The following is a 13064-nucleotide window of genomic DNA, read 5'->3' as shown; positions in this document are numbered from 1 at the left end:
GGTAGGGTTCTCAGACACTGCCTTCCATTTTTCTCCCACTCCAGGGTCTCCGGTTGAGCATGAAGTTCATCCTTCTCTACTGTGGTTACCAGCAGATCCACAAAGGCCTCATGACTGGAGGAAACTTGATCTCCTTCATCCTCTACCAGACAAATGTGGGGCAGTGTGTACAGGTTGGCAAACAGTTACATTTAAACATATTTCTTCTTCTTTTTTTGTATTTTTTATTATTTTATTACACACTTTTCATATATATATACAGTGATACCTCATCTTACGAACCTAATTGGTTCCAGGACAAGGTTTGTAAGGTGCAAAGTTTATAAGATGAAACAATGTTTCTCATAGGAATCAATGGAAAAGCGATTAATGCATGCAAGCCCAAAACTCACCCCTTTGGCCAGCCGAAGATCCCGTTTTTGTGCTGCTGGGATTCCCCTGAGGCTCCCCTCCATGGGAAACCCCACCTTCGGACTTCTGGGTGCTTCACTGGCAACGGAAGTCCAGAGGTGGGGTTTCCCAGTGAGGGGAGCCTCAGCGAAATTGCAGCATCGCAAAAACATGGAAGTCCTTGAAACCCCACCTCCGGGCTTCCGTGTTTTTGTGATGCTGCGATTTCACTGAGGCTCCCCTCGCTGGGAAACCCCAACTCTGGACTTCCATTGCCAGTGAAGCACCCGTTTTTGCGCTGCTGGGATTCCCCTGCAGCATTGCAAAAACACGGAAGTCCGGAGGTGGTGTTTCCCATGGAGGGGAGCCTCAGGGGAATCCCAGCAGTGCAAAAACAGGCGCTTCACTGGCAACAGAAGTCCAGAGGCGGGGCATCCCAGTGGCGGCGGCTTGGGTTTGTAAGGTGAACATAGTTTGGAAGAAGAGGCAAAAAAATCTTAAACCCCGGGTTTGTATCTCGAAACGTTTGTATGATGAGGTGTTTTAAGATGAGGTATCACTGTATATGTGAAGGTCTTGGCATATTTGGGTTTCTTCCCATGTAACTTTCAGAGATTTCTGGCAACATTTCGACGAGGTCTCGCTCGTCATCTTCAGGCTGGTGCTTTTGTCCTTGTGCTAGGGCGAACACAGCGAGACCTGAGCTGCCTTCCCTCTATAAATATTGGTGGGTGGATGTGGAGTGCTGGCTCAGCAGCTGCAAGCTGTGTTTAAACTTCCTGGTGAGACACCTGGAGTCATTGATGTAATTGATGTATGCTGATTAGTTGATGTTTGTGGATTGGGGGTGATATCCTGAGTGGTTGGAGCTTGCAGACCTCTTAGCTGTTTTGTAATGTGTGTCTGGGGTGTAACAATTTTGGTTTGGCTGCGAGTTTGTGGTCTGGTCATGTGTTTATGGTGGCAATTGTTATGTGTTTATTGTTATCAGCAAACAGACAAACACCATAAAGCCAAAAATGTCCTCCCAGAACCTCTGTGTGAGCCAAAAATCAGCTGGCCAGCACACACATGCACATTGGAGCTGAGCTAGGGCTACGGCTTGCATGCCGGCAAGCCATAGGTTCACCGTCACTACTCTAGACAAATGCATGGGGATCCTTGTGAGGAAATTAAATTTGGCATTAAAACAGGACTTTTAAGTATTGACGCAGAGCTTGATGCTCAGAACCGAATAGCCAGCTATTATATTTATTATTATTATTATTATTATTATTATTATTATTATTATTATCATTATCATTATTATTATTATTATTATTATTATTTATTAAATGTGTATGCCGCCCCTATCCGTAGACTCTTCCCTTTGCAGACGCTCTCCTGTTGTAACATTGCTGCTCCTTCCTTTTCCTTCCACAGAGCCTGATTTACGCTTATGGGGAAGCCCAGAGCAATGTGGGCGCTGCAGAGAAAGTCTTTGAATATCTTGAGCGGGAACCATCTGTCCACACAGAAGGGACGCTGTCTCCAAAATCCCTTCCCGGACGTGTCTCCTTCCAAAATGTTTCCTTCTGCTATCCCTCCCGCCCCGAGATCCAGGTCCTGAAGGTACTATATGGGAAGCTGGCTGCTTTGCATGACAGTAGCAATAGCACTTAGACTGATATACCAGTCCACACTACTTTGCAGATCTCTCTGAATGGTTTACAGAGTTCAGTCCATTGTCCCCGATAATCTCATTTTACCCACCCTCGGAAGGATAATAATAATAATAATAATAATAATAATAATAATAATAATAATAATAATAATGATGATGATGATGATGAATTACCATTTACCAGTGGCAAAGAACTGGTGGGATCATAAGCCCGAAAAAGTGGTCGAAAATGAGTAAGCAAAACTACCATGGGACTTCCGACTTCAGACTGACCGAATTCTGAAGCATAACACACCAGACATTGTGATTGTGGAGAAAAAGAAAGTATGGATCATCGACATCGCAATCCCAGGAGACAGCAGAATTGAGGAGAAGCAGCTAGAGAAATTAGTGAAATACGAAGATCTAAAAATCGAGCTGCAACGACTCTGGCATAAGCCAGTGAAAGTGGTCCCAGTGGTACTTGGCACGCTGGGCGCAGTGCCAATGGATCTCAGCGGACATTTGAAAACCATCGGAATTGACAAAATCTCCATCTGTCAATTGCAAAAGGCCACTTTACTAGGATCGGCAAACATAATTCGCCGCTACATCACGCAGTCCTAGGCAGTGTTCCCTCTAATTTTTTTGGGGGGTGGGCGGAAAAGTATAGTGTCTGAGCGGCAGTCCCTTCAGGACTGGGCGGCACAGAAATAATAAATAAATAAACAAACAAACAAACAAACAAATAAATAAATAAAAAACCCACCCTGTTGTCTCAGAGAATTTCAAAATAAAATACTGTACTGTGTGTCTATAACAGTGAGCTCATAATAGGGCAACATCAATATCAAAATGCCACTTAAATAGTTGAGCTAGTTTCAAACTAGATTTTGATTTTCTTTCTCTCTTCCTTACTCCCATTCTTTTTCTTTCTCTTTTCCTTCCTCTCTTTTTTCTATCTGTTTCTCTCTCTTCCTCTCTTCCTCTCTCTCTCCTTCCCTCTCACTCTTTCCCTCTCGGCTTCTGGGCAGGTTTGGAAAACTCTGAGTTGATGATGATTTTTAAGTGAGCGATTGCTCACTGCTCAGCTTAGAGGGAACTATGGTCCTAGGTGCTTGGGAAGCGAAATCCAGCATAGTGATTTCGTTTGCTGTGTTGTACTGACATAATAATAATAATAATAATAATAATAATAATAATAATAATAATAATAATAACAACAACAACAACAACAACAACAATAATAATAATAATTTATTAGATTTGTATGCCGCCTCTCTCCGAAGACTCGGGCCGGCTCACAACAATAGTAAAACAAATCTAATATTAAAAACATATAAAACCCCATCATTTAAAACCATGCAGCACACACATACCAAACATGAAATATAAAAGCCTGGGGGAGGTGTCTCAGTTCCCCCATGCCTGGCGATACAGGTGATACAGGTGGGTCTTAAGTAATTTGTGAAAGACAAGGAGGGTGGGGGCAGTTCTAATCTCCGGGGGGAGAGTTGATTCCAGAGGGCTGGGGCTGCCACAGAGAAGGCTCTTCCCCTGGGGCCTGCCAAACGACATTGTTTAGTCGACGGGACCCGGAGAAAGCCAACTCTGTGGGACCATATCAGCCGCTGGGATTCGTGCGGCAGAAGGCGGTTCCGGAGGTATTCTGGTCCGATGCCATGTAGGGCTTTAAAGGTCATTACCAACACTTTGAATTGTGACCGGAAACTGATGGGCAGCCCGTGCAAGCCACAGAGTGTTGGAGAGACGTGGACGAATCTGGGAAGCCCCCGGATGAAAGCCTGAGTCAACCTTGAGCTGATTAGGATCGAACTCTGTCTGTTTGCCTGAAATACTGTATTCTAACCCCTACACCACCATGCCTCTAGTACATACTTCAAATGCAGTTGTTAAAGTGGCTAACCTAGTCAAGCGGATTGTGTGTTCTAGAAATCTAAGCAGAATCCTTTCACTGTCATAAAGAAAATTGGAAGGAAGAATGTTGAGACTTTAATGTTGAGACTCCAGACAAGACGGAGTGGCTGTGGGTTTTGCCTCCCAAGGACAATCCCATCTGTCTGTCCATTATCCTGGGGGAGGAGAATTATTGACCCCCTCAGAGAGGGTCCGCAACTTGGGCGTCCTCCTCGATCCACAGCTCACATTAGAGAACCATCTTTCAGGTGTGGCGAGGGGGGCGTTTGCCCAGTTTCGCCTGGTGCACCAGTTGGACCGGGAGTCATTGCTCACAGTCACTCATGCCCTCATCACCTCGAGGCTCGACTACTGTAACGCTCTCTGCATGGGGCTACCTTTGAAAAGTGTTCGGAAACTTCAGATCGTGCAGAATGCAGCTGCGAGAGCAGTCATGGGCTTCTCTAAGTATGCCGATATCACTCCAACACTCCGCAGTCTGCATTGGTTGCCGATCAGTTTCCGGTCACAATTCAAAGCCACACAAATCCCAGCGACCGGTTTGGTCCCACAGAGTTGGCCTTCTCCGGGTCCCGTCGACTAAACAATGTCGTATAGCGGGACCAAGGGGAAGAGCCTTCTCTGTGGCAGCTCCAACCCTCTGGAATCAGCTCCTCCCTGAGATTAGGATTGCCCCCACCCTCCTTGCACCCTCCTTGCAAACTTCTTAAAACCCACCTCTGCCGTCAGGCATGGGGGAACTGAAACATCTCCCCCTTGCCCATGTTGTTTTGGTGTTAGATTGATTGTATGCGTGTTTTTTAATATTCTGGGGCTGTTTTTTTATGATTTTTTTAGTTTAAAATTGTAATTGGATTGGTGGGTATTGGATTTGTTATTATGTACTGTTTTTACCCTGTTGTGAGCCGCCCCGAGTTTGCGGAGAGGGGCGGCATATAAATCCAATAAATCTAATCTAATCTAAAGGTCTTTAGAAAAACAAAGCAAGTTTTTATAGTGTAGGACAGAGTCCTCAACCTGTCCTGGCCCACTCACATGCATGTGTCTGCTCCTCCCACAAATCACACTCACCTCCCGTGATTGGCCAACAATCTGGAAAGGTTGGGGAATGCTGCTATAAATGACTCAGACTGTGGGATCCTGATATGCAGGATCCAGCCTGGGTTGGTGACTGGGACCAGAGGTTTCATCTCCCGAGCTTTTCGACTCGGACGGGAGCCCATCCTAGAAACATAGAAACATAGAAGATTGATGGCAGAAAAAGACCTCCTGGTCCATCTAGTCTGCCCTGATACTATTTCCTGTATTTTATCTTACAATGGATATATGTTTATCCCAGGCATGTTTAAATTCAGTTACTGTGGATTTACCAACCACGTCTCCTGGAAGTTTATTCCAAGGATCTACTACTCTTTCAGTGAAATAGAAGTTCCTCAGGGAACTTCTCTCCAGCAGAGTGTGTGCTTTGGGCTGTTCCATGTGTGGTACTTTATTTTTTAAAAAATATTTTTATTAATTTTTCTTAAGACAAACAATACAAACAACATTTAACATTTAAAGGAGCTGCCATTGCTCCGCTAAGCATAGAAGTCTTACTAATACAGAAAAAAAAAGCCTAACTGTGATTTAGATCCATACAGAAAAACAATTCATGATGTATTACTATATATCTACGGAGAGGGGCCGCATACAAATCTAATAAATAATAATAATAATAATAATAATAATAATAATAATAATAATAATAATAATAAATAATAACGATTATAACATCTACCGTGTTTCCCCAAAAATAAGACACTGTCTCTTATATTAATTTTTGCTCCAAAAGTTGTGCTACGTCTTATTTTCGGGGGGTGCCTTATATTTCTCAAATAAGAAATTCACAGGCAGAAAAGCTGACACCCCCAAAGAAAGTGTACCGTACAGTACACTGATTACGGTATGGTACTTGTCAGTATGGCACCCACACACACAAACAACGGCACTTATATGGTACAACAGTATACTCCCGCCAGGGCCACCATCAGGAATTTTGGGGCCCCATACAGCCTAAGTGTCTGGGCCCCCCCCCGGCCATTTTAAAACTACTGCCCCCCAAATCCCGTGCCATGCCCACCATGGCCACACACCCTGGGCAAGCCCTCCCACGGCCCTCTGAGGTCAAACACAGCCCTGATGTGGCCCTCAATGAAATTGAGTTTGACACCCCTGGCCTAGAGGCTAAATCCTATGAACAAGGGCTAAGAGAATGAGTATGTTTAGCTCAATAAATAGAAAACTGAGGGGGAATATAATAGTAGTTTCCCAATCCTTAAAGGGCTGCCACAGAGCAGATGGCATCTATTTATTCTCCATGCCACCTGAAGGTAGCACAAGAAGCAATGGGCGGAACCTCACCAAGAAGAAATGCAATCTGGAAATAAGGAAAAACTTGGGACTGGGCGGCATAGAAATAAATAAATAATAAATAAATAAATAAATCCCTTCTTTTTTATTAAAAGAAATTAATAGAAACATAGAAGACTGATGGCAGAAAAAGACCTCATGGTCCATCTAGTCTGCCCTTATACTATTTCCTGTATTTTATCTTAGGATGGATATATGTTTATCCCAGGCATGTTTAAATTCAGTTACTGTGGATTTACCAACCACGTCTGCTGGAAGTTTGTTCCAAGCATCTACTACTCTTTCAGTGAAATAATGTTTTCTCAGGTTGCTCTTGATCTTTCCCCCAACTAACTTCAGATTGTGTCCCCTTGTCCTTGTGTTCACTTTCCTATTAAAAACACTTCTCTCCTGGACCTTATTTAACCCTTTAACATATTTAAATGTTTCGATCATGTCCCCCCTTTTCCTTCTGTCCTCCAGACTATACAGATTGAGTTCATGAAGTCTTTCCTGATACGTTTTATGCTTAAGACCTTCCACCATTCTTGTAGCCTGTCTTTGGACCCGTTCAATTTTGTCAATAATAATTTTAAAAAACCAAAATCCATTACTATTAAAACTAAAACAACCAGCAAAACTATTAATAAAAACAGGTGAGGGCTGGGTTTTTTTCTCTGTTATTATTTAAGTGCTTTTACCATATGCTTTAAATCAAGAATCACTTCTCTCTCCGTTTCTCTCTCTTTTCTGTCATTCTCTGCCTCAATCATTTTCTCATTTCTCTTTTTTTCTCCCCTTTTTTCTATCATTTCTCTCTCTCTTCCTTCCACTCTTCTCTCTCTCTCTTTCTTCCTCTCTCATCTCTTTCTTTCTTTCTTTTTCTCTTTCTCTCTCTTGCTTTCTTTCTCTTTCTCTCACTCTCTTCCTTCCTCTCTCATCTCTTTCTTTCTTTCTCTATCTTGCTTTCTTCCTCTCTCTGACTCTCTTCCTTCCTCTCTCATTTCTCTCTCTCTCTTTCTTCCCCTCTCTCTCTTTCTCTCTCTTGCTTTCTTTCTCTCTCTGACTCTCTTCCTTCCTCTCTCATCTCTCTCTCTCTCTCTCTCTTTCTCTATCTTGCTTTCTTCCTCTCTCTCTCTTCCTTTCTCTCTCATCTCTTACTTTCTTTCTTTCTTTCTCTCTTTCTCTATCTTGCTTTCTCCCTCTCTCTCCCTCTTCCTTCCTCTCTCATCTCTCTCTTTTCTTTCTCTCTCTTTCTCTATCTCTCCCCCTCTTTCTCTCTCTCTCTTTTTCTCACTTTCCCTCTCTTGTTTTTTTCTCTCTCTCTCTTGCTTTCTCTCTCACACTCTGTCTCTCTCTCGTTCTCTTTCTCTTGCTATCTCTTTCTCTCCCCCTATTTCTCTCTCTCTCTCTCTCTCTCTCTCTCTCACTTTCTCTCTATCTTGTTCTGTCATTGCTCTCACTCTCTCTCGTTCTCCGGAGGCTGGCGAAAGTAATTTTCAATTACTTTCAATTGTAATTTTCAATTACAATCAACCTATCTCTCCTTCCTTCCTTCCCCCCCTCCCTCTTTTCCTTTCCTTCCTTCCCTTCCCCTTTCTTCCTTCTTTCCCTTCTTCCTTCATTCCAACCAACCTATCTCTTCTTCCTGTTTCCTTCTCCTCCCTCTTCCCCTTCCTTCCCCTCCATCTTTCCCTTCCTTCCCTCCCTATTTTTCCTTCCTTCCCTTCTGTGTCCTCCCGGCCCTCTCTTCCCCTCCCCTCCCTTTCCCCGACGAGGGCAGCCCATAGAGTCACACCTGTCCCGGGCCGAGTTACAAGAGCCGCAGCCGGGCGGGGAGCGCCCCACTCGCTTCGTTCCCGCGGCAAGGCTCGGTCGGGAGCCCGCTGGTCAGGGCTCGGTTGCCGCCACCAGGAATCTAGGAAACCGGGGTCAGGGGTATCTGGGGCGTCGCACCGGGACGGCGCCTGGAATGTCGGGCGCGCGGGCTGACGCGCGCTCTCCCCATCCCCTGCTGCCAGCCCAACCCGGAAAATTCAAAGTAAGAAAAACCTTCGCTCTTACTTTGAATGCTCCGGGCAGGCTAGCAGGGAGATGGAGAGAAGTGGCCCCCGCTGTGAGAATGCCTGCAGGGAAGAGAGGCGGAGCGGGCGGGCGGGCGAGGGCAGCGGCGAATAGCCACGGGGGCGCGAGGGGGCTAGAGGCGCGGGGGGCGGGGGTGGCCACGGCTTCGTGCGCGCCCTTGGAAAAGGGTGCGCAGGGGGGGGCTTTTGGGGGACGTGTGCGAAGCCTACAACTTGCGCTTGTGTTAAATTTTGTTTCTTTCCTAAGCAGCCTTCTGTGTAAAAAAATCCATTTGGGAACGACTCGTTCCCAAATGGATTTTTTTACACAGAAGGCTGCTTAGGAAAGAAACAAAATTTAACACAAGCGCAACCGCCACCCCGAAGGGGCTCCTACCTTCGCCGCACGCTTTATTCTGGGACTGGAGGACCGCTCTGCCAAAGGCTCCGTCGGGGCTTCGAGTCCTGCCTCGCGAGGGCCAGAGGGCCCGCCTTTTTCGTTGGTGAGGCAGGCAGCCGGCAAGAGAGGGCCGGTACTGCGCATGTGCGACGGCGGGCAAAACCGGGCCCCCCTCATGGCCGGGCCCGGTACACCACTCCCAGTAGTACCGTCCTATCGGCGGCCCTGACTCCCGCTATTGCAGCTTCCGGCCACCAGAGGAACTGCAGTCTACGCACTGTAGTGGAGACTGTAATGGCGGTGAGACAGCAGCAGACTGTGTCTGCTATACTGGACGGTACAAACCGATGGAAGGGGCCAGCAGGGGACGCCACATTATTACCGTACCGCTATGAACAGCTTTGAATGGTACTGTATGTTTTTCCACCGTACCGTATGTAAACTTGACTACGTCTTATTTTCGGGAGGGTGCCTTATATTAGCAAATTCTGCAAAACCTCTGACATGCCTTACTTTCGGGGTACGTCTTATTTTCAGGAAAACAGAGTACTTCAATGTTTCCATTTTAACATTGTAATTTGCGTAATTGGAGTCAGTTCTAATATACAGTAATACCTTGTCTTACGAACTTAATTGGTTCCGGAAGTAGGTTCGTAAGGTGGAAAGTTCATAAGACGAAATATTGCTTCCCATAGGAAACAATGTAAAAGCGATTAATGCGTGGAAAAAGAAAAAAAATTGCAAAATGGTGCTCCGCTGGGTGCTGCCGCCCGGCTGTCACCTTTTAAAAGAGCCGGGGGGCTTCTCGGCGTTATCCCGAACCCGAACTTTTCAGGTTCGGGAGGCCGCTGAGAAGCGCCGCCGCCCATCTGTCACCTTCTGAAACAGCTGGGGGGCTTCTTGGCGTTCTCCTGAACGCCGAACCCGGAAGTTCGGGTTCCGGAGGCCGCAGAGAAGCGCCCGGCTGTTTCAGAAGGTTTCAGCCAGGCGCCACCACTCAGCGAAGTGCCGTTTTTACAAGCGGCGGCGGCGTTTTCGGCCGATTTAGAGGCTGGAAAGGAGGTGGGGAATCCCAATATGGAATTCCATAGGCAGAGCTTTGATGTCACGAGGGGTTCATATCACGAGGTACCACTGTACTAATAACTTTTCCATAAAATTTCTTAATATACAGTACTACTAAAATATAACATCCAGTTCTTTATTTTCATTTTAATAATATAATTAGAATAAATAAAATCAGTTAATTAAACACAAAAAAAACCTTATACTTAAAATTTCTTAATATACTACCATACTATATGATTATACAATTTAAAATCTACTTCTTTATTTCTATTTTAACAATATAACAAAATAGTTAGAATCAGTTGATCGATCAAAAAACCTTATCCTTTAAATTTCTTAATATACTACTATCCTTATAATATAAGAGGCCTGTTGCGTGGGTGTTTTTTAGATGTTGATTGAGTTGTTGATACCTGGCATTTATGTGTATTCATTAACTTTGGAACTTTCTGCTTCATTTTGCATGCACAGAATGTCTCCTTTGAGCTTCGCCCTGGGGAAGTGACGGCGTTGGTGGGCCTGAATGGCAGCGGAAAGAGCAGCTGCATCACCCTCCTGGAGCACTTCTACGAACCCCAATCCGGGGAGGTCCTGCTGGACGGAGTCCCAGTTGGGAAATATGAGCACAAGTATCTCCATAGGCAGGTGAGGGAGCAGCCTGGTTGGGAGCCACAGGGTGGGAGGGCAGCTTTTGGCTTTATGCACTTCTGGACTGAACTATTTGGGTCTTTTGGGACTAGAATGGGAGGGGGGCTTCATTCAACAAGGAAGAGAAAATTTATTTATAGAAACATAGAAACATAGAAGACTGACAGCAGAAAAAGACCTCATGGTCCGTCTAGTCTGCCCTTATACCATTTCCTATATTTTATCTTACAATGGATATATGTTTATCCCAGGCATGTTTAAATTCAGTTACTGTGGATTTACCAACCACGTCTGCTGGAAGTTTGTTCCAAGGATGTACTACTCTTTCAGTAAAATAATATTTTCTCACGTTGCTTTTGATCTTTCCCCCAACTAACTTCGGATTGTGTCCCCTTGTTCTTGTGTTCACTTTCCTATTAAAAACACTTCCCTCCTGAACCTTATTTAACCCTTTAACATATTTAAATGTTTCGATCATATCCCCCCTTTTCCTTCTGTCCTCCAGACCATACAGATTGAGTTCATTAAGTCTTTCCTGATACGTTTTATGCTTAAGACCTTCCACCATTCTTGTAGCCCGTCTTTGGACCTGTTCAATTTTGTCAATATCTTTTTGTAGGTGAGGTCTCCAAAACTGAACACAGTATTCCAAATGTGGTCTCACCAGCGCTCTATATAAGGGGATCACAATCTCCCTCTTCCTTCTTGTTATACCTCTAGCTACGCAGCCAAGCATCCTATTTGCTTTTCCTACTGCCCGACCACACTGCTCACCCATTTTGAGACTGTCAGAAATCACATTTATTTATTTGTTTGTTTGTTTATTTATTTATTTTGTCCAATACATAATACACAGTGAAGAGAAAGATATGTAATAATATAAGTAAAGAAAAGAATAGAAGAAAAGATATAAAAGTATAGGTGAACATATTTGAAAGGAAGAAAAGATAAATGAGATAAGGAGGGACAATTGGACAGGGAACGGAAGGCACACTGGTGCACTTATGCACGCCCCTTACTGACCTCTAAGGAACCTGGAGAGATCAATCGTGGATAGTCTAAGGGAAAAATGTTTGGGGTTAGGGGTTGACACTACTGAGTCAGGTAATGAGTTCCACGCTTCGACAACTCAGTTGCTGAAGTCATATTTTTTACAGTCAAGTTTGGAGCGGTTCGTATTAAGTTTGAATCTGTTGCGTGCTCTTGTGTTGTTGTGATTGAAGCTGAAATAGTCATTGACCGGTAGGACGTTGCAGCATATGATCTTGTGGGCAATACTTAAATCATGTTTTAGGCGCCGTAGTTCTAGGCTTTCTAGACCCAGGATTGTTAGTCTATTTTCGTAGGATATTCTGTTTCGAGTGGAGGAATGAAGGGCTCTTCTGGTGAAATATCTTAAAGTTGCCTTAGTGGCATTGCGTCCACCATTTTCTGGGGCAATTTTGGGTGTCAGCCCCATAATTTCTGAAAACCAGAGGTTCTTGCCCCTTTTCTGAGACAGGAAATGCATAGAAAGCATCGTATAGGTCATAAAAATTAGAACTTTAAACTACAAGCACACAAAAACTGCAATGCTCTTAAAATCCAATCGGTTCCAGCCACATCTTCCTAATATTATATGGTCATTTCTACTCTGCATCACCCCTGCCCCTTTCAAAACATCAACAAATGTTGCCCTTCAACCACTCGAGGAGACCTAGGCCTCATCCTGAGATGTGGGGGCACAGTGGTTAGAGTGCAGTAGTGCAGGCTACTTCTGCTGACTGCCAACTGAGTGCAATTTAGCAGTTCGAGTCTCACCACGCGTAAGGCTGTTTCAGCCTTCCATCTTTCTGTGGTCGGTATAATGAGGACCCAAATGGTTGGGGGACAATAGGATGACTCTATTACCCCTCTTAGAGAGGTCTGGAAAGCACTGTGAACTGATATATAAGTCTAAGTGCTGTTGCTATTGCTATCCTGCAGGTGATAAGAATCACAATGGACACTTGTGTTGGTCTCACCCAAACTGCATGGCCTAACATTTCTTCCCTCTCCAGGTCCAGGAGGGAAGTGTTTTTAATAGGAAAGTGAACACAAGAACAAGGGGACACAATCTGAAGTTAGTTGGGGGAAAGATCCAAAGCAACATGAGAAAACATTATTTTACTGAAAGAGTAGTAGATCCTTGGAACAAACTTCCAGCAGACGTGGTAGATAAATCCACAGTAACTGAAATTTAAACATGCCTGGGATAAACATAGATCCATCCTAAGATTAAATACAGGAAATAGTATAAGGGCAGACTAGATGGACCATGAGGTCTTTTTCTGCCGTCAGTCTTCTGTGTTTCTATGTTTCTAAGATCAAAAGCAACATGAGAAAATATTATTTTACTGAATGAGTAATAGATCCTTGGAACAAACCTCCAGCAGACATGGTAGATAAATCCACAGTAACTGAATTTAAACATGACTGGGGTAAACATATATCCATGCTAAGATAAAATACAGGAAATAGTATAAGGGCAGACTAGATGGACCATGAG

General features: G+C 44.4%; 1 protein-coding gene across 3 annotated transcripts in view; it reads left to right on the top strand.

The window, feature by feature from the left end:
• LOC139159756 (antigen peptide transporter 2-like) overlaps positions 1-13064 on the top strand; it is a 54950-nt gene that overhangs the window by 28278 nt on the left and 13608 nt on the right. For all 3 annotated transcript variants that reach the window (XM_070737127.1, XM_070737128.1, XM_070737129.1), the window contains exons 7-9: positions 45-173; positions 1813-2001; positions 10361-10534. In XM_070737127.1, the coding sequence (XP_070593228.1) occupies positions 45-173; positions 1813-2001; positions 10361-10534 (492 nt within the window). The remainder of the gene's footprint in view (positions 1-44; positions 174-1812; positions 2002-10360; positions 10535-13064) is intronic.

The sequence above is a fragment of the Erythrolamprus reginae genome, chromosome 2, assembly GCF_031021105.1.
Source record: "Erythrolamprus reginae isolate rEryReg1 chromosome 2, rEryReg1.hap1, whole genome shotgun sequence".
NCBI lineage: Eukaryota > Metazoa > Chordata > Lepidosauria > Squamata > Dipsadidae > Erythrolamprus > Erythrolamprus reginae.
The sequence above is the reverse complement of the archived record's forward strand: the minus strand, read 5'-3'. Positions and strand labels throughout refer to the sequence as shown.